Source organism: Oncorhynchus keta, chromosome 21 (genome assembly GCF_023373465.1).
Source record: "Oncorhynchus keta strain PuntledgeMale-10-30-2019 chromosome 21, Oket_V2, whole genome shotgun sequence".
Lineage (NCBI taxonomy): Eukaryota > Metazoa > Chordata > Actinopteri > Salmoniformes > Salmonidae > Oncorhynchus > Oncorhynchus keta.
Genome location: NC_068441.1, coordinates 36,142,396 through 36,165,054, shown reverse-complemented (window position 1 = coordinate 36,165,054; position 22,659 = coordinate 36,142,396). Strand labels below are relative to the sequence as shown.

The window sequence follows — 22,659 nt, the reverse complement described above, 5'->3', positions numbered from 1 at the left end:
GCCACAATAGAACCAGTCAAGCTAGATGGTCACTGACATACCTAATGACCTGCCACAATAGAACCAGTAAGGCTAGATGGTCACTGACACACCTAATGACCTGCCACAATAGAACCAGTAAGGATAGATGGTCACTGACACACCTAATGACCTGCCACAATAGAACCAGTAAGGCTAGATGGTCACTGACATACCTAATGACCTGCCACAATAGAACCAGTAAGGCTAGATGGTCACTGACACACCTAATGACCTGACACAATAGAACCAGTAAGGCTAGATGGTCACTGACATACCTAATGACCTGCCACAATAGAACCAGTAAGGATAGATGGTCACTGACATACCTAATGACCTGCCACAATAGAACCAGTAAGGCTAGATGGTCACTGACACACCTAATGACCTGCCACAATAGAACCAGTAAGGCTAGATGGTCACTGACACACCTAATGACCTGCCACAATAGAACCAGTAAGGCTAGATGGTCACTGACATACCTAATGACCTGCCACAATAGAAGTAGTAACGCTAGATGGTCACTGACACACCTAATGACCTGCCACAATTGAACTAGTAACGCTAGATGGTCACTGACACACCTAATGACCTGCCACAATTGAACTAGTAACGCTAGATGGTCACTGACACACCTAATGACCTGACACAATAGAACCAGTAAGGCTAGATGGTCACTGACACACCTAATGACCTGCCACAATAGATGATTTGCACTGTCAATACCACCTGTATTTTACTAAACAATGTCTATTTGAGAAAAATGTCCAGCATGGTCAAGCATCAGGCTGGTTCTCTCAAATCAGAATTCCTCACATATCTCCAGAGTAAGTGAATTTAGGAAAATGTGCCTGTTTCATAAGTGTTTATAAGAGGTGTCCTTTGTTTTATGAATCCAATGGGTTTGCCTGAGTGAGAGGGGAACAAAGCAGTTGAGGCCAAATCTTTGTATGCTTGACAGGCATGTTTAGTTCATGACCAGCCTGATTCATGCTTGCCTCTTACTGTCTGTTTGCTTAGAATTTTGTGTTTAACCTTTTCCAATAATGTATAATTTGTGTTCTATACACACACTTGGGATCAGTTCCATTTGAACCCATAGCCATTTTCCCTAACCCCAAGTCACTATAGGCCCAAAATGGAACGGACCCACTTCTATACAAGACACTCACGGTCTCTGTGGAACTTCTCCTGGAGGGACGAGAACATGGTAGTGAACAGTTTCATTGGCCCATGGTCCCCCGCATCACGCTCATTGGACATCTTGGCACCTGCAGAGGAAGGAAGAGCAGGGGAGTGAAGGACTGATAAGGGGTCCTTCTGTAGCTCAGTTGGTAGAGCATGGCGCTTGTAACGCCAGGGTAGTGGGTTCGATCCCCGGGACCACCCATACGTAGAATGTATGCACACATGACTGTAAGTCGCTTTGGATAAAAGCGTCTGCTAAATGGCATATATTATTATTATTATATATTAGGATAGACAGTAGCATGTTAACATGGTGGAAAGCTCCTTGAGTTACTTTCACTTATCCTTATGGTTAGAAAGAAAAGGTTGGAGGGGATTATTCAGTGATTATTCTCATGTTAGAGATTGATAGTAGGAAAAATGACCCTCACTTCAAGTTTGACATCCCTTTTCTGTTGAACTCAGACAATAGTTAAGGGACAGGATGTTGACATCAGGAAATTGACCAATAGGTCATTAATGAGAATGTGTCATCTTTTGTTGATGCCCTCTACACAGACCGGAGGTTGAAAACTACATGAGAGAGAGTGCAAAAGAAGAGATGAAGGAGACAAAGGGAGAGAAATAGAGAAACATTTGGTTGACAGATTGAGTATGTGAGAGAGAGAGAGAACTCCCATCTTGAAAGTAGGTAAGAAAGACTGCTTAAACGTGTGTTGAAAGATCAAGCACAACACTTCCCACTTATTCAGCCCCTAAACCACAAGCCTTCAAATCAATTAAGCCAGGACAAAAATGTGGATAAGAGTTAATATGTCACATGCTGTAAATAAACATCCACGGTGTATCATACCAATATATTATAGCAATCTGGAATGGCATTGATTCTGAGGAGGTTGGATCTATATCAAGCCTGACAGTATAGTGGGGGTAAACAGGAGTCATTTCAGGTGAAGTTGCACAAGTCTTATGACCAGCTTTCCATGACAACAAATCACAGTGGATCTGAAAGATTTGGATAGGTATTAGCACAGCCCTTTTGGTAAGGTATGGTAATAGCTCTGATCATCTGAGTTGGATCACTAATCCCTACAAGACTATGTGGATTGCACTACTATAATATTATTTGTGTGTATTTAATGTACCGTCTAATGTATTGTGATTGTACACTAATGCCAGACATCTGAAATTGTCTCTGGAACATCCAGTTCTATTCTACAGAAGTGACGAAGGCAATTTCTTTCCAGCCAGCTGTCACTGAACCAGTAGCACCAGGTTGGTGAGTTTTGTTTTTCAAAGTTCTTGCTCTGACACACTTATGTAACCATTTGAACATAGTCCCTAAGTTCAATATAAAAAAGTGTGTTAGTAAGAAAGACTAAACAGTCAGATCCTGTAACAGACAGCCATCTAGAATGGCGTAGTTAGGGAAGATGGTTTCTTACTGTCGTCAACAACAGCCATACTTTTACTCATAGGTATCTGAGTAGCTGGATTGGTTGCTTAAATCTGTGAGCGCTTCAGTAAGATTGAAACGTGTAGATGAACTTCAGACTGTAAAACAAGCTTACTTTACGGTTTTGATTTTTCAGTATTTGATGAGGCAGCATTCTGCCTTCTCCCTACAGTTCTCAGCCATTAGCGTCACCCAAGATGGGCTCATGTGAACTACAATCCTGACGCTGTGTTTTAAGGGTTAGAAACGTCAATAATCATCATTTGCAAAATGGCTTTTGAAACATATGGCCCTCATCTTGCATCAGAAAGAATGAATCCGTAAAATAAACTGATACAGTAAGTGTTGCACAGAGCCAGACAGCTATGGGTGCCTCCATCTGATGAAAGTACACTTCTGCTATACACTTCCCGAGTCACGCTTTCGCAGATGTTCGGAGCAGGATAATTAGCACAGTGGTCACCTCGTCTTCCATAAACAAGCACTGTTACATGGAGATATGGCTGTGTGCGAACACTAACCCTACCAAGGTTGTGTATCAATTTAACCTTTCATTTTTTTATTTTATTATTTCTCGTTGAAATGAAAGAGAATGTCCTCATGCTTCCAAAAGTGGGAAGCGACACGTGTTAATATTCAGATTGAGCATAGGGGCTGTTGAAGCAGAAATCCATGAGGTCAAACAATTCCAAATGATATACCTTACTCCCTGGCTGGAGCTAAGAGTAAAGAATCTTCCTTCAGAGCCTCTAAGACAACAAAACGGGTCAAACAGGAGTGACTGAAAGATGACACACGGAACTGAAAAGGTTTCTAGTAAGTAACAAATGAGAGTTGGCCTTAATGCCATTGAGATTTTAACTGTGGAGATCTACACTTCTGCTTTAATATTTCACCATCAGTCTCACAGACCTCTCATTATCCCTGTCTGACATAATGCCTTGAGAAAATATTCATACCCCTTGACAGCCTGAATTTAAATGGGTTCAATTGAGATCGTCACAGTCCTATATAAGATACACCATAAGGTCAAAGTCTAATTATTATTTATTTAACAAATGTATTCAAAATGAAAAGCTGAAATATCTTAAGTCAATATGTATTCAACCCTTGTTATGGCCTAAATAAGTTCAGGAGTAAAAATGCACTTAACAACATAAAATCCTAGAGGAACACCTGGTGCACTCTGCTTTCCAACACTGGGAGCCAAATTCACCTTTCAGGAGGTCAATAACCTAAAAACACAAGGCCAAATATACACTGGAGTTGCTTACCAAGACAACATTGTATGTTCCTGATGCCTACTTACAGTTGACTTAAATGGGCATGAAAATCTTTGGCAAGACTTGAAAATGGCTGTCTAGCAATGTTCAACCATCAACTTGACAGAGCTTGAACAATTTAAAAAATAATAATGTGCAAGTGTTGTACAATCCCTGTGTGCAAAGCTTTGAGTTACCCATTTTCAATAGCCATTTACAAAGCACAGCATATACAGTATACAGGTGGAACTATATGCCATTGCCAACAGTTGGAGCAATGTTGAGTACAGTTGAGAATAGCCTACTATTGTAACCATTGAAAATCAATACATGCTGATGTGAAAGGTGTCTGTGTCTAACAAGCATATCACATGTACAGTTTTCATTAAACAAACAAAAAGAATGAAACTTAGATATACACAACCATTAAAGAAAGAAAAAGAAAAACTGTATCAATGACAAATACTCACTTTCCGCTGAATAATTAAATCAGTTGCTTAAAGTTCCCAAAACGTTTTAGTCGCTGTTCAATATCTGCAGTCTTTCACACCACATAAACAAGCAAGCAGCCCGTCGTTCAAATGCCTTCTTAACTAACTACCCCCGCACACATGCAATCGATTTCCAGGAACCGTTTCTATTCCGCTCAGTGCTAGATGTGCCGCATTTTGCAGATGAACACTTGTGGAAGACAGCTGAACACTGGGCTCTCTTTATTCAGAGACGTTCATTTACAACACAGTTCCTTTGATGTGTAGCGTGAGTAGCCTACGGTTAAATTAGTTGATAGAATATAACCGTACGCAGGTTATCGAGACGAAAATAAAACTAATTTGACAGATACCATGGCCCACGTCAGATGTGTGACCAAAGAGGACACCGACACGCCCTTTTCCAAAGGTTTCTTAAAGCCTATTGAAGGGCGCGTTGTCTAATTAATTTAAAGAGGTTGGTCTGCTTTAGAGAATATGGAAATAATGGATAGTATTATTTCGCCTATCCATGTTTCCTCTAGGCTCTCATATGGTGATGTATTAAGCTAACTAATGTATACTCTCACACTGCACTAGAGACTGACATTCGTACATATTAACTATACTCTCTTTCCTAGCTGTCTTTGAACGTGATGAGCAGGTCATCTTTATATTGGGGGTGTGTTTACACAGGCAGCCCAATTATGATTTTTAGTGGAAAATGTATCAGAATTGGGCTGTCTGTGTAAACGCAGCCATAGTGTCACGACTGATTTCTCACGTCTATGCTCTCATATTATCTGACATTAATACAACAGTCAACAAGCAGGCTATGTTTCTCATGTTCCTGGTTGACTATTATGTTTTGGTTCTCCCTCCTACCATTTTCTAGTCATGCTTCTTAAAAATGCATGCATGGGGCAATGGATCATAGACTGTAAATGAATGGCATAGCAGAGGCCCATAGGAGTCATCTTGAGACATTTAACGGAAATGACTCCCCCTGGTGGAAAAGATAAGGATAGCAAAGGCCACTAACATTCCTTTATGTCATCCTTTGCCAGTGCAACAAATATCCCCTTTATTCCCTTATAATAATACAGTAATTTTTCTTTGTCACTGTAACCTCTAAATCCTGTTTGTGTGTTTTTTTGCATTTTCTCTGATAACTTGAAAACAAAGTTCTAGTATTGAACTATGTTCCTCTACCTGCTCTTCTACAGATGAATCAAGAGCTTGCTTTGTCCCTGAGCATACACACACTGTTGTGTGTTTGCATAAGAAGCCAACCAGATTCAACCAGCCACCACCGAACCATACACATGTTCCGGAAGGTGCCTGCTTCTCCGTGATGTGCCTGTTCCTGGTGGGGCCACTGGAGTTGTCAGCATGTGTGTAACCCATCATCCTGGACAGGCCCTTCATGGAGGGGGGCATGCGAACTGGGGCCCTGCGCTGGAGATTCCTCCTGCAGGTCAGTGGGTTAACTAGGGTATCCCGATGAAGGGTTTACAGACATACAGACATTACCTAGCCTATTAAGTGATTGTTTGGAATTGTTATTTTTATCTGATAGAAAGCAAATACAACTCAATATGTTATGAAAGGGACTAGTTGGTCTCTAGAAATGTTAATAACAACAAGATGCACCAACAGAACAGCAAAATGAGTGGTCGGGCCATACAGAATGGTTTGAAATCACATTGACATGTTATTCTCCTTGGCCCTGCAGTGTCTGGAAAACCTCCACCGTAGCCTCCAGGCCCTGGGCTCCATACTGTATGTGCTCCAGAGGCCCTACCAGGGGACAGTGAGGTGTCTGGTGGTCCAGTGGGGAGTCACTCAACTCAGCATGGACACAGAGATAGAGTCCCACACGACACCCAACTGGACCAGGAGCTTCACATCATGGCCTGGGAACTGGGCCTCAACATCACACCACTGTGGCACACATGCTCTATGATGTCCAGGGGTGGATTAATGCAGAGGCTTTACCGGGGCTGAAGCCCAAGAGGCAGCAAAAAAAAATGGGGGAAAAAACGTACTAAAAAAGCCAAACGTATATACATTATATATTAAATATGTAGTATATGTATATATTTTTTTTTTACTGAAACCGCCAACCACAGGAGGATTCAGGAGCCTCAATGAGGGTAGATTAGTAGAGCGACAGCAGGCAATCGTCAGATGGGATGAGAAGAGTTGATAGGGCCCCCCATCGTGGGCCCCCTGTCTTGATTGGGTAACTGATTAAAATTTAAAAACTGCATAATAGCCGAATGTGACTGGTCAGTTGTGTGAGTCAGGGGCTGGGCCCAAGCCCATATGGAGCCCATGAGATTAATGTTTTATTTAATCCATTTTAGATTAAGGCTGTAACGTAACAAAATGTGGAAAAAGGGAAGGGGTCTGAATATTTAACGAAAGGCACTGTATATATAGATGAATGGCATACATAAAACAAATCCTCTGCAATCTGCACACATTACCCCATAATGACAAAGTGAAAACAGGTTTTTGACATTTTTGCAAACGTATTAAACATAAAAACTGAAATACTTTATTTACATAATTATTCAGACCCTTTTCATCCTGTTTCCATTGATCATCATTAAGATGTTTCTACAACTTCATTGGAGTCCACCTGTGGTAAATTCAATTGATTGATTGGACATGATTTGGAAAGGCGCACACCTGTCGATATAAGGTCCCACAGTTGACAGTGTATGTCAGAGCAAGAACCAAGCCATGAGGTTTTAGGGATTGTCAGTAGAGCTCCGAGATAGGATTGTTTCGAGGCACAGATCTGGGGAAGGGTACCAAGACATTTCTTCAGCATTGAAGGTCCCCAAGAACACAGTGGCCTCCATCATTCTTAAATTGAAGATGTTTGGAACCACCAAGACTCTTCCAAGAGCTGGCTGGCTGGCCAAACTGAGCAATCGGGGAGAAGGGCATTGACCAAGAACCCAATGGTCACTCTGACAGCGCTCTAGAGTTCCTCTGTGGAGATGGGAGAACCTTCCAGAAGGACAACCACCTCTGTAGGACTCCACCAATCAGGCCTTTATGGTAGAGTGGCCAGACGGAAGCCACTCCTCAGTAAAAGTCACATGACAGCCTGCTTGGAGTTTGCCAAAAGGCACCTAAAGGACACTCAGACCGTGAGAAACAAGATTCTCTGGTCTGATGAAACCAAGATTGAACACTTTGGCCTGAATGCCAAGTGTCACGTCTGGAGGAAACCTGGCACCATCCCTACGGTGAAGCATGGTGGTGGCAGAATCATGCTGTGGGGATGTTTTTCAGCGGCAGAGACTGGGAGACTAGTCAGGATCGAGGGAAAGATGAACGGAGCAAAGTATAGAGAGATTCTTGATGAAAACCTGCTCCAGAGTGTTCAGGACCTCAGACTGGGGCGAAGTTCCACCTTCCAACAGGACAACAACCCTCAGCACACAGCCAAGACAAAGCAGGAGTGGCTTCGGGACAAGTCTCTGAATGTCCTTGAGTGGACCAGCCAGAGCCCAGACTTGAACCCGATCGAACATCTCTGGAAAAACCTGAAAATAGTTGTGCAGAAACGCTCCCCATCCAACCTGCAGAGTTTCAGAAGATCTGCAGAGAAGAATGGGAGAAACTCCCCAAATACCCAAGAAGATTCAATGCTGTAATCGCTGCCAAAGGTGCTTTAACAAAGTACTGACTAAAGCGTCTGAATACTTATGTAAAATGTAATATTTCAGTTAATTTTTTGTAAATTAGCAAACATTTCTCAAAACCTGTTTTTGCTTTGACATTATGGGGTATTATGTGTAGATTGAGGGGAAAAACGACTTAAGCGATTTTCGAATAAGGCTGTAACAACGTAACAAAATGCGTAAAAAGTTAAGGGGTCGGAATACTTTCTGAAAGCACTATATATTATTGGTCCGCAGTTGCCCATCCCTGCACTAAACGAAGCACTAATTTAGATAAATTAACATTCAGACGTATCCTTATCCCCGTCTCCCTCTCTCAAGCAAAGACAAGCTTCCCTTGGATTCGACGCCATCATGACCCAGTTGAGGCAGGAAGGATGGATCCACCAACTGGCCAGACACGCTGTGGCCTGCTTCCTCACCAGAGGAGACCTGTGAATCAGCTGGGAGGAGGGCATGGAGGCAGGGAAGGATGGGGAGGGAGGGAGGGAGGGAGGGATGGAGGAGAGGGAGACCTGTGGATCAGCTGGGAGGAGGTCATGAAGGTACCAAAAATGAGGAGAAGGGGGGCAGCATGACTGCTGGCTCTAAAATCAGTCACTTTACAAGGTGTCTCCAGTTGTTGGTGTGCTACAGTAGCTGACTGTGCTTCTCTCTGCATCTCCCTGTGCCCTCTGTGTGTGTCAAGTGTTTGAGGAGCACCTGTTGGATGCAGACTACAGTATAAATGCACGGAACTGGATTTGGTTGTCTGCCAGTGCCTTCTTCCACCAGTACACATGCATCTTCTGGCCCGTACGTTTCGGATGACACACAGACCCTAAAGAGAGACAGTGGAGCCAAGTTGTTGAACCCTGACACCAACGATCGCAAACGCAATACCAGACCGTGCAAACTGGATCCACGTGGCCGAAGAGGTCATGTGACCAACCACATCCCTAAAAACATAAACCTTGCCCTAGAAATTGAGATCATGCCCCCTAAAGAAATATCCGTAAAAACATGGATAGCCTCTTCCCCCACCTTCAACATCTGATCTGAGAGCAGTGGCCAGCTTTTCCATACAGAGTAGTCTTGTTCCTAGCAGTAAGTCTTCAGGATGGGGCGGCAGGTAGCCTAGTGGTTAAGCGTGTTGGGCCAGTAACCATAAGGTCGCTGGTTTGAATTCCCGAGCCGACTAGGTGAGTCGATGATCTGTCGATGAAAGGCACTTAAACCTAATTGCTCCCGTAAGTCTCTCTGATGACTAAAATGTAAGACCATCTCTGGTAGGAAGAAGCATCAACTGTGGTGTGGTTGCTTTCCTCCAATACCTGCTGTAATCCTTTCCAGGGGAGATGAAAAGTTTCCTGTTGGAGTGTATTCTCAAGCCTTTGCAGTAGTCTTAGGTTAAAAGACTGGGATACAGTTAGACTGTGTGTGTGCACAGACTGTTGGAATGCATTGAATTTCATGTGCACTTGTTTTGTTGCATTTTATCTCATCGTGGTGGAAGGCTGGCTCTGAAGCCGAGGGGTAAACATCGCAGAAATGTTCATTCAACTGTTGTACTTCACCTGCTTTTCACAGGCCTCTGTAAGGTAGAGAGCCAAGGGGCTTAAATCTAGGACTTGACAGAGATAAGTATGCTGCAGGTGTGACAGCCAGCCTTCACATCTATTATTGGAAGAGACACATTCTTCTTCAGTACAGTCTGTATGGCACTGCCATCACAGGAGACCATTCAGGAACAGAGAGATGTTATTCTCTAGGCCGGCAGTGCGCCAGGTGGCTGTCTGTTTCAAAGAACCTCGCCACCATCACCGTTGGCATGGCAACCAACACTCACTTCCTTCATGACGAACACAGTGCTTCCTGATGCTATGACTCACTTTGAGAACTCTGTGCATATTGACTACGTTAACGTTATTTGAGGGTATTTTCATAAATATCTGTTTTACCGTTTAGAAATGAAGCACTTTATGTATCCATTTGACTACGTTTTTTTTTTTGAGAGGGGGGGGGGGGCAAATTCACTTATAGTGTATTATTATTATGATTATTATTATATATTTTTTATTTAACCTTAATTTAACTAAGAAAGTCAGTTAAGAACAAATTATTATTTACAATAATGGCCTACCCCAGCCAAACCCTCCCCTAACCCAGACGACGCTGGGCCAATTGTGCACATCCATATGGGACTCCCGATCACGGCCAGTTGTGATACAGCTCGGGATCAAACCCGGGCCTGCGTCTCTCAGGATCCATTTTAAAGTAGTTAAAAGGTTAGTATTTGTGACTAGAAGCTTGTTGGATGCATTTTCAGCTTGTTTTGGATGATGTTTTGCTCAATCGGAACTGCATGGTGAACAATTTATTGTGTCATTTTGGAAACACTTTTATTGGAAATATGAAAAGAAGGTTTTTCTGACACTTCTACATTCATGTGGCTGCTACCATAATTATGGATAATCATGAATGAATCTTAAATAATGATGAGTGAGAAAGTTAGAGGAACAAAGATAGTACCACCCCGCAAAAAAACGGGGGTAAAGCGAAAATGTAGCTCAGTTGGTAGAGCATAGCGCTTGTAACGCCAGGGTAGTGAGTGGGTTTGAGTCAAACGTAAAATGTATGCACACCTAACTTAGTCACTTTGTATGAAAGCATCTGCTAAATGGTATATATCATTACTTATTATTAGATCAGACTAACCTAGTAATTTGCTTGTGTTACAGCTTTGACGAACGGGTTGAGACCAAATAGACTACACTGAGTCAGTCATGTGTGTCAATAAATGAGGGTCAACACATGGATCATGACACCCGTGTCTTATTTGAAAAGCAGGTCACCACCTGGGGAGGTATCCAGACCACCCACTGAGATGGAGGGTGAGATAGTTCTGGAACACCAGTGGCCCAGTTCAGATACTTCTAGAATGCATTTGGAGAGATTTTTAACTGGGACCAGTGGCGGTCAGTGCTGTTTAAAATGAGGGAGGACAATTTTAAAGCTATTACATGATACTCAAATTTTCCCTATACCCACCATGAGGTTGCTACAACCTAGCCAATTCATGAAAGTTTACAACGTACAGTTGAAGTGGGAAGTTTACATACACCGTAACCAAATACATTTACACTCAGTTTTTCACAATTCCTGACATTTAATCCTAGTACAAATTCCTTGTCTTAGGTCAGTTAGGATCACCACTTTATTTTAAGAATGTGAAATGTCAGAATAATAGTAGAGAGAATGATTTATTTCAGCTTGTATTTCTTTCATCACATTCCCAGTGGGTCAGAAGTATACATACACTCAATTAGTATTTGGTAGCACTGCCTTTACATTGTTAAACTTGGGTCAAACTATTCAGGTAGTCTTCCACAAGCTTCCCACAATAGGTTGGGTGAATTTTGGCCCATTCCCCCTGACAGAGCTGGTGTAACTGAGTCAGGTTTGTAGGCCTCCTTGCTCCCACACACTTTTTCAGTTCTGCCCACACATTTTCTATAGGATTGAGGTCAGGCCTTTGTGATTGCCACTCCAATACCTTGACTTTGTTGTGCTTAAGCCATTTTGCCACAACTTTGTAAGTATGCTTGCAGTCATTGTCCATTTGGAAGAGCCATTTGCGACCAAGCTTCAATTTCCTGACTGATGTCTTGAAATGTTGCTTCAATATATCCACATAATTTCCCTTCCTCATGATGCCATCTATTTTGTGAGGTGCACCAGTCCCTCTTACAGTCGAAGCACCCCTGTGCTTCACAGTTGGGATGGTGTTCTTCGGCTTGAAAGCCTACCCCCTTTCCCTCCAAACATAACAATGGTCATTATGGTAAAACAGTTATATTTTTGTTTCATCAGACCAGAGGAATATTTCCAAAAGTATGATCTTTGTCCCCATATGCAGTTGAAAACCGTAGTCTGGCTTTTTTTTTTATGGTGGTTTTGGAGCAGTGGCTTCTTCCTTGCCTTTCAGGTTATGTCGATATAGGACTTGTTTTACTGTGGATAAAGATACTTTTGTACCTGTTTCCTCTAGCATCTTCACGAGGTCCTTTCCTGTTGTTCTGGGATTGATTTGCACTTTTCACACCAAAGTACGTTCATCTCTAGGAGACAGAACGTGTCTCCTTCCTGAGCGGTATGACGGCTGCGTGGTCCCATGGTGTTTATACTTGCGTACTATTGTTTGTACAGATAAACATGGTACCTTTAGGCATTTGGAAATTGCTCCCAAGGATGAACCAGACTTGTGGAGGTCTAAAAAAACAATTCTGAGGACTTAGCTGATTTATTTTGATTTTCCCATGATGTCAAGCAAAGAGGCACTGAGTTTGAAGGTAGACCTTGAAATACATCCACAGGTACACCTCCAATTGACCCAAATGATGTCAATAAACCTATCAGAAGCTTCTAAAGCCATGACATCATTTTCTGGAATTTTCCAAGCTGTTTAAAGGCACAGTCAACTTAATGTATGTAAACTTCTGACCCACTGGAATTGTGATAAAGTGAATTATAAGTGAAATAATCTGTCTGTAAACAATTGTTGGGAAAATGACTTAGATGTAGATGTCCCAACCGACTTGCCAAAACTACAGTTTGTTTAGAAGAAATGTGTGGAGTGGTTGAAAAACGAGTTTTAATGACTCCAACCTGAGTGTATGTAAACTTCCGACGTCAATTGTAGGTGCACACAGGTCAAGAGAAAAAATGTAGGTGACAGACAGTGACACATTCAATACCACCTTGCACACTCTTGCCTGCATCTAGCTGATATAGGGTGTAATTATTAGTCCAACAGTTGCAAGCAAGATAAATGTTTTTCAACAGAATTGGCGGAATGAATACACCCCCTGATCACAATTCACTTTCATAGCAGCCACGTTGTATTCCTTTTCGCATCTATGCGCTCTCCTTTTCTCACCTTTTCCCTCGCTTTTGGACTTCAATGCACAACACATCAGCTGTATGACCAGGCAAAAAACACTTCCCAAGCCAAACCATATAATAACTGCAACACACAGCCTAAATCGTTGTCACCATATTAGTTAAAGTAACATCATAGTCAACATAGCTTATAGAACTAACATGTTATTAAACCTGCTACAATAATGCAGTAAGGTTACAGTGTGCAGTCAGTAAGCAGTTTAGCAATGGCCCCGGTGGCAATACATTAGTTAAACCAAAAGCTTACTTTGACTTGGAAGAGTTCCAGTGTTGTGTTGGATAGTCATAGCCAGCTATCTAACACAGCATTCTTCTGTTTGAGCAGGGTGTTTCAGTAGGCTAAACTAGCTAGCTGCATTTGCTAGCTCAGTAAGTGAAGCTGGAGAAAAAAAACGATGTAATCTCAACTATTGTCTTTCTCTCTCTTTGAGTGAACTACTCACCACTTTTTATGCACTGCAGTGCTAGCTAGCTGTAGCTTCAGTACTAGATGTATTCTCTGATCCTTTGATTGTGTGGACAACATGTCAGTTCATGCTGCAAAAGCTCTGATAGGTATGAGGACGTCCTCCGGAAGTTGTCATAATTACTGTGTAAGTCTATGGAAGTGGGTGAGAACCATGAGCTTATTACGTTTTATATTGAAGTCAATGTACCCAGAGGAGGACGGAAGCTAGTTGTCCTCCAGCTACACCATGGTGCTACACTACAGTGTTATTATGGCTACTATAGACCTTCATTGCAAAATAGTGTGTTCTAATCAATTATTTGGTGACGTGATTATATTTAGTATAGTTTTATCTAAAAATGATAAAAAAGTTATGTTTTACTATTTTTATTTGTATGAACTTCACTGAGGAGGATGGTCCTCCCCTTCATCCACTGACTGGGACAGATAGAGCTCTTGAACCAGGGGTTGCCATGACATGTATTTATGAATTAGGATGCTGTTACCTAATGATGAGCACAATATATTTCCTTCTCTGAAACACAGGATTTATGTGATAAGGGTCCATATAGAGTTATTATATTGTTGGTATGGTGTAACATATCTTATCTAAACATGGACAAATGCTGAATAAACAAACGTTATATATTACTATATACTACTCACCTGTTGTTATTTAGTTGAATGAATGTATTACCAAAATATAAAACATGTACTGATTCTTATGAATTATAAGCCATGTCGTGATTTTTTTGATAGCTATAGTCCAAAGGGTCAATGAAAATTCATCCATTTTACATAACAGTTTGTCATTTTCTCTTTAAGTGAAGCCTGAAAAAGTAAATATGTAGTCCATGTAGTACTGAAAAAGTAAATGTGTAGTCCATGTAGTACACGTAAGTAGTGTAGCACTCATGAAGAGAAACAGGCCGCAGCCCGTTTTAGGTGACGCAAGATCCGGAGATCCGGAGCAAACGAGCGCAGGAGTTGAGGCGCCACGTCGGCAGAACCAACAAGATAAACCGTATACTTTTTTTTTTAGGAAAAGTTTGAAGCCTCACAAGTACGATTATACATGCGTTGAAATAGAGGGCAAGGCGTTATTCGTAAAGAGCAGCGTTTAATATATATTTTTTAACAAAAGTAAGAACTCAGAGGCGGAACATTGCGATAGTATTTCTCAAGGAGACAAACGAGCGCACCAGTTATTCTTTGTCTCAGGTGCGTTTTTTTTTGAAGACTTAGCATTCTCTTCTGCAAGCGGCCATCGGAAAGTACTGGAAACATGGTGAAGGTAACGATTTGTTTGGCCTATTATATCGATTTCATTTTCACAATGCATTCCTATGTGTTTCGACAAGTAAAGTGATACTGCATATAGATTGGGGTATGATAAACCATTGCGTACGAACGAAATGCCTAACCGAATTGATTAGATCCAGAGTGATGCACAGCTAGTAGTTTTACACAACATGTTAAAAAACTAAAACTAAATATAGTAAAAACGAATATGATTAACGTTTTGCTGTTCGCTATCCACTTTTCGTGAGTGTTATTCACTCAGCGCAGCATACGTATTCCAAACAGAGAAGAGCTTTCACTGCGGGGAGACCTTTTTTAAGAGCCTTGTTTTTAAAAACCTGTAGCCTTGGCTCTCTTTATTTCTCTTTTGATTAACAAAGGGGCATTCATCTACACGAAACAGCCAAGGGTTATAGCCTATTGTTTTACAACAAGAGCATTAACTTTTAAGATCAACAAGCACAGGTTTTGAACATTGTTTGCTTGACGGGCCCCGTCAAATTGAACGTTTTGCGCAAGGAAGCCTCAATTATAGCCTTTCTAATATGGCGTTACTTAACCTACGTATTATGCACGTAGAACGTTTTTCATGGCTGCTCAGTAGGCCTACAGGGTAAAGCCTGAACGCACCCCCAACGTGGCAGCGAACATTCTGGATCAGACAATGTGCACTTATTTCTATTGAGAAATGTATTTCCAAGTGAGTTTGATAATACTCTTTTGACTTTGCCTATTGCTTATAGGGCTAGTGGTGGTTTAACAACTTCTAAGATATAAAATAATATACTACGTGTATCAATTATTATTTTATATATATATATCTTTTTTTCCTGTGTCAGAAGGTGAATGCCACCCCAGAGCCCCAGCCTGAAGGTTGTCTTATTGGAGAAGAACTGGAGCCCACTGAAAATGACCCCACATCAGGTAACTAGGCACAGAACACATCAACAGTGCACTCTGCATTGCCAATCTTTCTCTGCTGCATCACCCTTGGTGGGCATTTTTAAAGTGCCAGTTTGTCGAGGGACCCTTTAATCATCTGGGATATGGTGCAATTCAGGGTGAAGGGTTGGCTGTTGCTCTTTAAGCAACTTGAGAGATGTATCAAGGGAATATGTTTGTTTGTGCAAGAGGAAGGGTAAGAGACTGACACGCAGTACAACCATCTTGTGGAAAGATTTCTTAGTAAGTGCATTATGTAGAATACCTCAAAGTATTGACATGTTACTATTGTTTAACAATATGATTCAATGTGTGTAGGTATAAGCCTATTTCTAAAAAAGCAGCCTCTTGAGTGTCTATCCAAGCACAACCTGTTTTCTGTCTGGTCTCTCACACTCTGGTAATTGTCAGTCTCATAAAAATGGTCTGTCTCTTTCTTTAACTCTACTGAGGTGTTTTTTTTTGTGTGTGGTCTTTCTAAACGCTATGTCTTTCTTCTAGATGAGGGAAAGGATGAAGGGAAGGAGCACCCCGTGGCCCAGCCAGGCATGATCTGGCGGGTCGGCGGTGGCCTGTTCAGCGCCAGTAAAACAATGGTGGGCGCCACGGTAGGAGGAGTCGCCTGGCTGGGTGGGAAGAGTCTGGAGTACACCAAATCAGCAGTCACCTCTGTCCCCTCAATGGGCGTCGGCCTGGTGAAAGGGGTTGCTGTGGGCGTGTCATCGGTTGCTGGGGGCGTGTCATCGGTGGGTTCCACTGTAGCCAGCAAAGTTCCGTTCAGATCCAAGACTAAGGACAAGGCAGAGTGAGGAGGAGGAGATGATGGACACAACACACAATGCATTGCTCCCCCCCCCCCCGACTGAGCCATAAGAGGATGTGATGAGTTGAGACAAAGCTAGTCACCGTGTTTTCAAAGTTCAATGGACATTTTTCTTCTGTTAGTTTGTACAGCACATTCACTATGTTGTACTTAGGGAACTTGTACAGTAGTGCCTTCTGTAGCCTCCCCTTTTCCCCTTTTTTTGTTCTGTTCTCTTAGTCTGTAACCATGTTTTTATGCAAGTTAAGTCATATCGTATAAACATTTTAAAATCACGACAGCTGTGATGGAAACAGGTAGTTTTGGTAATTTGCTATTTAACGCAACTATAGGTAGTTGAAAATGAGACAACATTGAACTTGAGATTTTTATTGGTACATGAGAACTTCAAGGGAAAAGTACATTTTGTGTGCACTACGTCATCACACACTAACTTATCTGCAACAAGTATGTTTGGTGGGAAACGCGTGTTTTCTTTATTTGAATATTCGCATCAAAATCTGTCGCCAATTGGATGGAAACGTAGCTGGTGTTGAGGGAGATTCTTGTTATTCAGGGCAGGGGGTCACATACGTCCCCTTTTTCTGCTGTCCTTACCCCCCTCCGCTTGCCCTCAACACAATTTTGCTGTGCAATGTGTACAAGGGCTCGTCATCTAATACAACATGGGCCCCTGAAGCCTTAAGACATTGTCTAGGAGTTCGAGACAGACATGCTAAGCTGGGTTCTTCTCCAACCAACTAAAGCCTGGTTTATGATGTGCTGGTATTTTTGTTTGATCTTTTGTGAGAGCTGTCCTAACAGAACATTTCTCGTTTCAAAATGCTACAGTGAACATGTGTTGAAGATATAGCTGTTTGGGACTTCTGAAAAGAGTTTGATAGTATTTACAAAATAAGAGTTGGAGGTGGTATGATTCCGAGAGAGACAAGGGCCCTGTTAGTTTGCGGTGGTGGCATTTATGATAACTTGGACCTTCGTTTTTTCAATTGATTCATATATGAACTGGAAATGTCATCAATTTTATATAAAAAAATATATATATTTATTGATGAAAGGATAGTTTCTCTACTGCCTGTCTGTTTTGGCCCTTTGTTTGTGAACATTTCTATGGAAATGCAACATTTTGGGTTTGTTTGTCTGCATTCTGCCATGACTGGGCTGTTGCTAATAGAGAATACTGATGTGAATGACTTGTTTACTTTCTGACATAGTATTAAAGTGTCATAGGGAAGTTTAACTTTGCCTCTGTCTTATTCACAACGTGATGTACCTTGTGGTTTCAAGTCAAAGGCTGCCCAGATCTGTTCCTTTGCTAAATTATTGGTCAATGAACTAAGCAGACCAGACCCAGCTGCTATTGCATTGGTGTCTATGGGAGAGCCACCCTGTTAAACAGACCAGTTTTGTTCGATGGTTAACTGCCTGAGTAGGACATCATTTATCCACGGTCTTTGGTACCACCACTAGATGAGGGTAGTCCATTGGGAACTGCATTTCTCTAATGGCATACTCTTGTTTGTGTCATGTCTATGTTGCCATGTTGAAAGGCTGAGTGTTGCTGATCCTCAAGGGTCTGAGTGTTCGGGTCAATATGGAGTCCTATTATTAGCCTGGGTGCCAGACTGTTGCTGCATGACCCAGCACTACATCACTATGGACAAGATAACAGGTTGACTAGTCTATACCTCAAACTAACTGGCAACCAGCCAGACAAGATATAGAATCCTCTCCTGACAGTTATTTTTACTGTTCTACAAGTACCAAAAGGAGATGTGCTAAATGACAAATCGTCTTTTTCAACAGGTTGCTGATAAACCAATGGTGTCTTGTATATTGTCTCAGGGAGGGATGTTTACAGATGCTTGCCTGCTCCATATCCTTGGTGTCAGTCTGGAACCAAGATGGTCTCAAGTCAACTATTTCCAAACACAGGAGCAGATGAGAATGAGTGCCCCAGCTAAATGATTGAAAACTTTTATTACCAGTATCTCTTACGAAATAATTAATCAAATGTTGCAAATTCCTAAACAGAAATTAAAATACCCTTTGAAATTGGACAAGATGGAAACAAATTGAAAAGTCGTGTATAGAGTTGTTTCCACCATTTAATTTCAGTTGAAATAGAATAGTCTACATAGACAAGCAGAGAGAGGTTTACTGTATATACATTATTTGAACATATCTGAAGGCTATTTTGGGAATTCTGCAAAAACAAAAGCAGCCATACAAAGTGCCAGAGGGAAGAAAACATGTACAAAAGCAACATACTGTTATTTATGGAAACATAAGCTGCATGATACCAGACACCATAACATACACTAGCATTTTCAAACTGGAGATTGACGTCCTGCCTGCTGGTCACTGATATTACATTTGAGCGAGTTGACATTACACTGGAAAACAGTATAAAGGAATGTAATGGTAATACATATTTCAGAATCTGGTGAATCTAAGGTTTTTCAACGGTTGGACTGCTGGATAAATGGATCATTACTGCTGTGTCTAATACTGTCTAGTATAGGACACTGGTCTACCAATAGAAGTACCACTGACCTCATCTTGGCACTGGCACTACCCAGAATAGCATTCATTCTTCACCCTCCATTTTAGCAGAAATGAAGTAACATGGACAGCCATATGCTATAACACACACTTTCGCTACAGAGAGCAGCTGGTTTGATTTGACCAATCCACTTGCTGTGATTCTCAGGGTTAGAGGTCAAAGGTAAACACGAAAGGTAATGGGTGATCCAGATCTAAATATCAGGTCTCCTGTGAAATGGTTATATTATTCGTCTGTCTGCTCTGTCAGAATAATTCCAGATGGAGTTTGTCTTCAGGCTGTTTCACACATACAGTACAGAAGTAAAGCTACAGTCTTACTGACATTTACATCATCAGTTATGTTCAACCTATGTGAGGAATTTAGAGTCCTAACCTTGGGCTCCAAAAATTAGATGTCAACATTTTTTCAAATTTAAATAATACATTTTTGAGATCACAAATCTGAAAACTAAGACTCAGGGACTTTCATGTCACATCTCATACAGGAACAGAGGCTTTTCCTTGATACAAAAATGTAAAATATTTATTTAAACATCTATGTACAGTATGTATAATAATATCCATTATGACGGCAACAGCTTATGAAGACACAGCCATCCTCTTATCCTGCTGACCCCTACTCTTCTGAAACACAGAACAAAGGACACATTATTATTATGCTTTACTAAGTAAATACCAGATGGGTTTCCAGTATCACAATGCAGAATCATTGATAAACTGAGTGTAAAATAAAAAATAAAAAAGCCTGGACTTTTCCCCCTGCTAGCTCACACTTTGCTGATAGCTACATTACTGAGGAAAAATGTACTTAACATGACTGTGATGTGTGGTTGTTCCACCTAGCTATTTTAAGATGAATGCACAAACTAAGTCTCTCTGGATAAGAGCGTCTGCTAAATGATTAACTTCATGAACTCAGAAACATGAATATTCCGATTTTTTTTGTAACTTATGGATCCCCCCAGGTACATTACATTTTGTTTTCTACAGTCTATGTTAACACACACATTCACCCCTGACTTACCTGTTTGTGTCGCTGCAACTTGAAGGCGTAAGACAGAGAGTCGTTGTCTCCGACCACTTCCTGTTCCAACTCCAGTCTCCTCTTCCTAGACCTGCACCCGGCCTGGCCCTGGACCAGATAACCTGGATACTAAGGCACAGCAAAGTCATGGGCACATCCTGTCCGACAGAGTTCCTGATTGGAGGATTGGGCCTGTTCTGTGTGCGCCATTCCACAGCCTGCAGTGACAAAGAGAAAAACAGAAATAGACATAAGAATTTCCTCCTCAACATAATACTGTAAGTGACTGTTGTGTCTAGTCTGATATACTGTCTCTAGTTTGATATGATATAACGTGTCTAGTCTGATATGATATCCCGTGTCTAGTCTGATATGATATTTGATTTATTTTTTTAACCTTTATTTAATCAGGAAGGGCTCATTGAGATTAAAATCTCTTTTTCAAGAGCGCCCTGGCCAAGATAGGCAGCACCAAGTCATTACAGACAGACAACATGAAAAACTACAAGTAATCTAGTAAAAACCATTGAATTCACAAGAGTATAAAACAGCAAATTAAAAACATTGACTGGTCAGGAATCAACCTCAAAAGTTCTTCCACTTTAAAAGTATTTTGTAAGGTGTTCCAAGACGATGGCGCAGAGTAAATAAAAGCCCTTTTAACAAATTCAGTTCGGACATTTGGAACAGTTAGCAGGATAAAGTCCAGCGAACGAAGAGAGTACCCACCACATTTCTGAACAATAAAAATGCACGAATAAAAAGGTAGTAAACCCAAAATGGCTTTGTAAATAAATGTATACCAGATACTGAGCCTACAAGTGGAGTGACAAGAGAAGGCCAGCCAACCCTGGTATACAAAGTGCAGTGGTGTGTAAGGGTTTTGCAGTTTAAAATAAATCTCAAAGTGCCATGGTAAAGAGTGTCAATTGATCTCAAACACTGAGCGGAAGCATTCATATATAAAATATCCCCATAGTCTAGTAAAGGCATAAATGTAGCTGATACTAGCCTTCTTCTGGCTTCAAAAGAAAAACAGGCCTTATTCCTAAAATAAAATCCCAATTTCAGCCTCAATTTTTTTGTAAGTTGTTGAATATGCAATTTAAAAGAGAGGCCGTCGTCAATTAAAATTCCAAGATATTTATATGAGGTTACAACCTCAATCTCCTTGCCCTGACAGGTAGTAATAGGTGAAAGGTTCAGAGGTCTATTTCTTGCATTAGAAAACACCATTAGTTTAGTTGTCAGTATTGAGGATAAGCTTCAATTGACACAAGGTATGTTGAACAGTATAAAAACCGTTTGCATGTTCTGTAAATAACATTATCAACAGCATAAAAATGAAGTTGTGCATTTTGGACATTTTTGTCTAAATCATTTATATAAATAGTGAATAAGAGAGGACCAAGTACAGAGCCTTGGGGCACACCATTCAAGACAGACAATTTAACAGACATAAGCCCATCAAATTGAGTGCACTGAGTTCTATCAGACAGATAGCAAACCATGCAACTGCATGCTAACTACGAAAGACCTACACTCGACAATCTCTGCCTTAGTACAGCATGATCAACTGTATCAAAAGCCTAAGAGAGATCAATAAAAAGTGAGACAGTGCTGTTTTTTGTCAATGGCTTCAGTGATATAATTTAAAACCTTCATGGCTGCTGTAATTGTGCTATGCTTCTTCCTGAAGCCCGATTGGTACATTGATAAAATAGAGTTAGTAAATAAAAACTATTTTAGCTGTTCCCTTACAAGGGTTTCAAGTATTTTCACCAGGGGTGACAGCTTTGAGATTGGCCTATAATTATTTAAAAGAGTTGGATCTCCCCCTTTTATAAGTGGTAGGAGAAAATGCTGATTTCCAGATCTTTGGAATTTCATTACATTCCAGGGTTAGATGAACAGAAATGTAAGTGGTTCAGCTATGAAATCAGCTGCCAGATTTAAAAATCAGGGATCCAAAAGATCAGGACCTGCAGGCTTTCTCTGATCTAAGGATTTCAGGGCTTTATGTACCACCTGCACTGAGAATGGCAAAAAGCTAAAAGTTTGACCAGCTCTCACTGGTTCATCCACACAGGTTTGTAGAGACAGAGGACACTGAATCAAACAGCCTACCAGATTATACAAAGTGCTCATTGAAACAATTCAGAATTTCAGTTGTCATATACAGCAACAGAGTCCTTCAAAACACATGACGGTAATTCATTAACATTACTGTCACCAGACATAGACTTAATAGCCTTCCAAAACTTTCTAGGGTCATTCAGGTTATCAGTGGTAACAGACATAAAATATTCAGACTTGGCCTTCCTGAGAAGAAAATAACACTTGTTTCATAACTGCCTACAAATAAGCCAATCAGCATCAGAACATGATTTCCTTGCTTTAGCCCAGGCTAGATTACGATCGTGAATAATACAAGACAGCTCAGAAGAAAACCATGGATTATCCCGCCCTTTAACCCTGAACCTGCAGAATGGGGCATGTTTGTTTACTATTTG

The 22,659-nt window shown here is 41.1% G+C and overlaps 2 protein-coding genes, 1 long non-coding RNA gene and 1 pseudogene across 6 annotated transcripts in view; 2 read left to right on the top strand and 2 right to left on the bottom strand.

Moving 5' to 3' along the window:
* The window catches only part of LOC118399694 (DENN domain-containing protein 2D-like), a 38,208-nt gene extending 33,214 nt beyond the window's left edge, over positions 1-4,994 (bottom strand). The window contains exons 1-2 of one of the 2 annotated variants that reach the window (XM_052473787.1): positions 4,395-4,994; positions 1,191-1,289 (exon numbers count right to left, since the gene is read on the bottom strand). In XM_052473787.1, the coding sequence (XP_052329747.1) occupies positions 1,191-1,281 (91 nt within the window). In that variant the 5' untranslated portion in view covers positions 1,282-1,289; positions 4,395-4,994. Of the gene's footprint in view, positions 1-1,190; positions 1,290-4,394 lie in introns of those variants that run through there. The other variant, XM_052473788.1, reaches the window with a different exon arrangement.
* LOC118399693 (uncharacterized) lies at positions 1,850-6,937 on the top strand. 3 transcript variants are annotated; one of them, XR_008074502.1, is made up of 4 exons: positions 1,850-2,253; positions 2,415-2,481; positions 5,621-5,871; positions 6,130-6,937. It is a non-coding gene; the product is annotated as an uncharacterized LOC118399693 (long non-coding RNA). The 3 variants fall into 3 exon arrangements; XR_008074501.1 differs by having other exon boundaries at positions 1,854-2,481; positions 6,130-6,935; XR_008074500.1 differs by having other exon boundaries at positions 1,854-2,485; positions 6,130-6,935.
* Positions 6,938-14,431: 7,494 nt separating this feature from the next.
* On the top strand, positions 14,432-17,794 carry LOC118400509 (transmembrane protein 263-like). Its single transcript, XM_035797442.2, has 3 exons — positions 14,432-14,781; positions 15,629-15,713; positions 16,233-17,794. The coding sequence occupies exons 1-3, from the start codon at positions 14,773-14,775 to the stop codon at positions 16,538-16,540; spliced, it is 402 nt and encodes a 133-aa protein (XP_035653335.1). The 5' UTR covers positions 14,432-14,772; the 3' UTR covers positions 16,541-17,794.
* A 1,264-nt stretch (positions 17,795-19,058) lies between these two features.
* Positions 19,059-22,659, bottom strand: part of LOC118381181 (cryptochrome-1-like) — a 34,144-nt pseudogene continuing 30,543 nt past the window's right edge.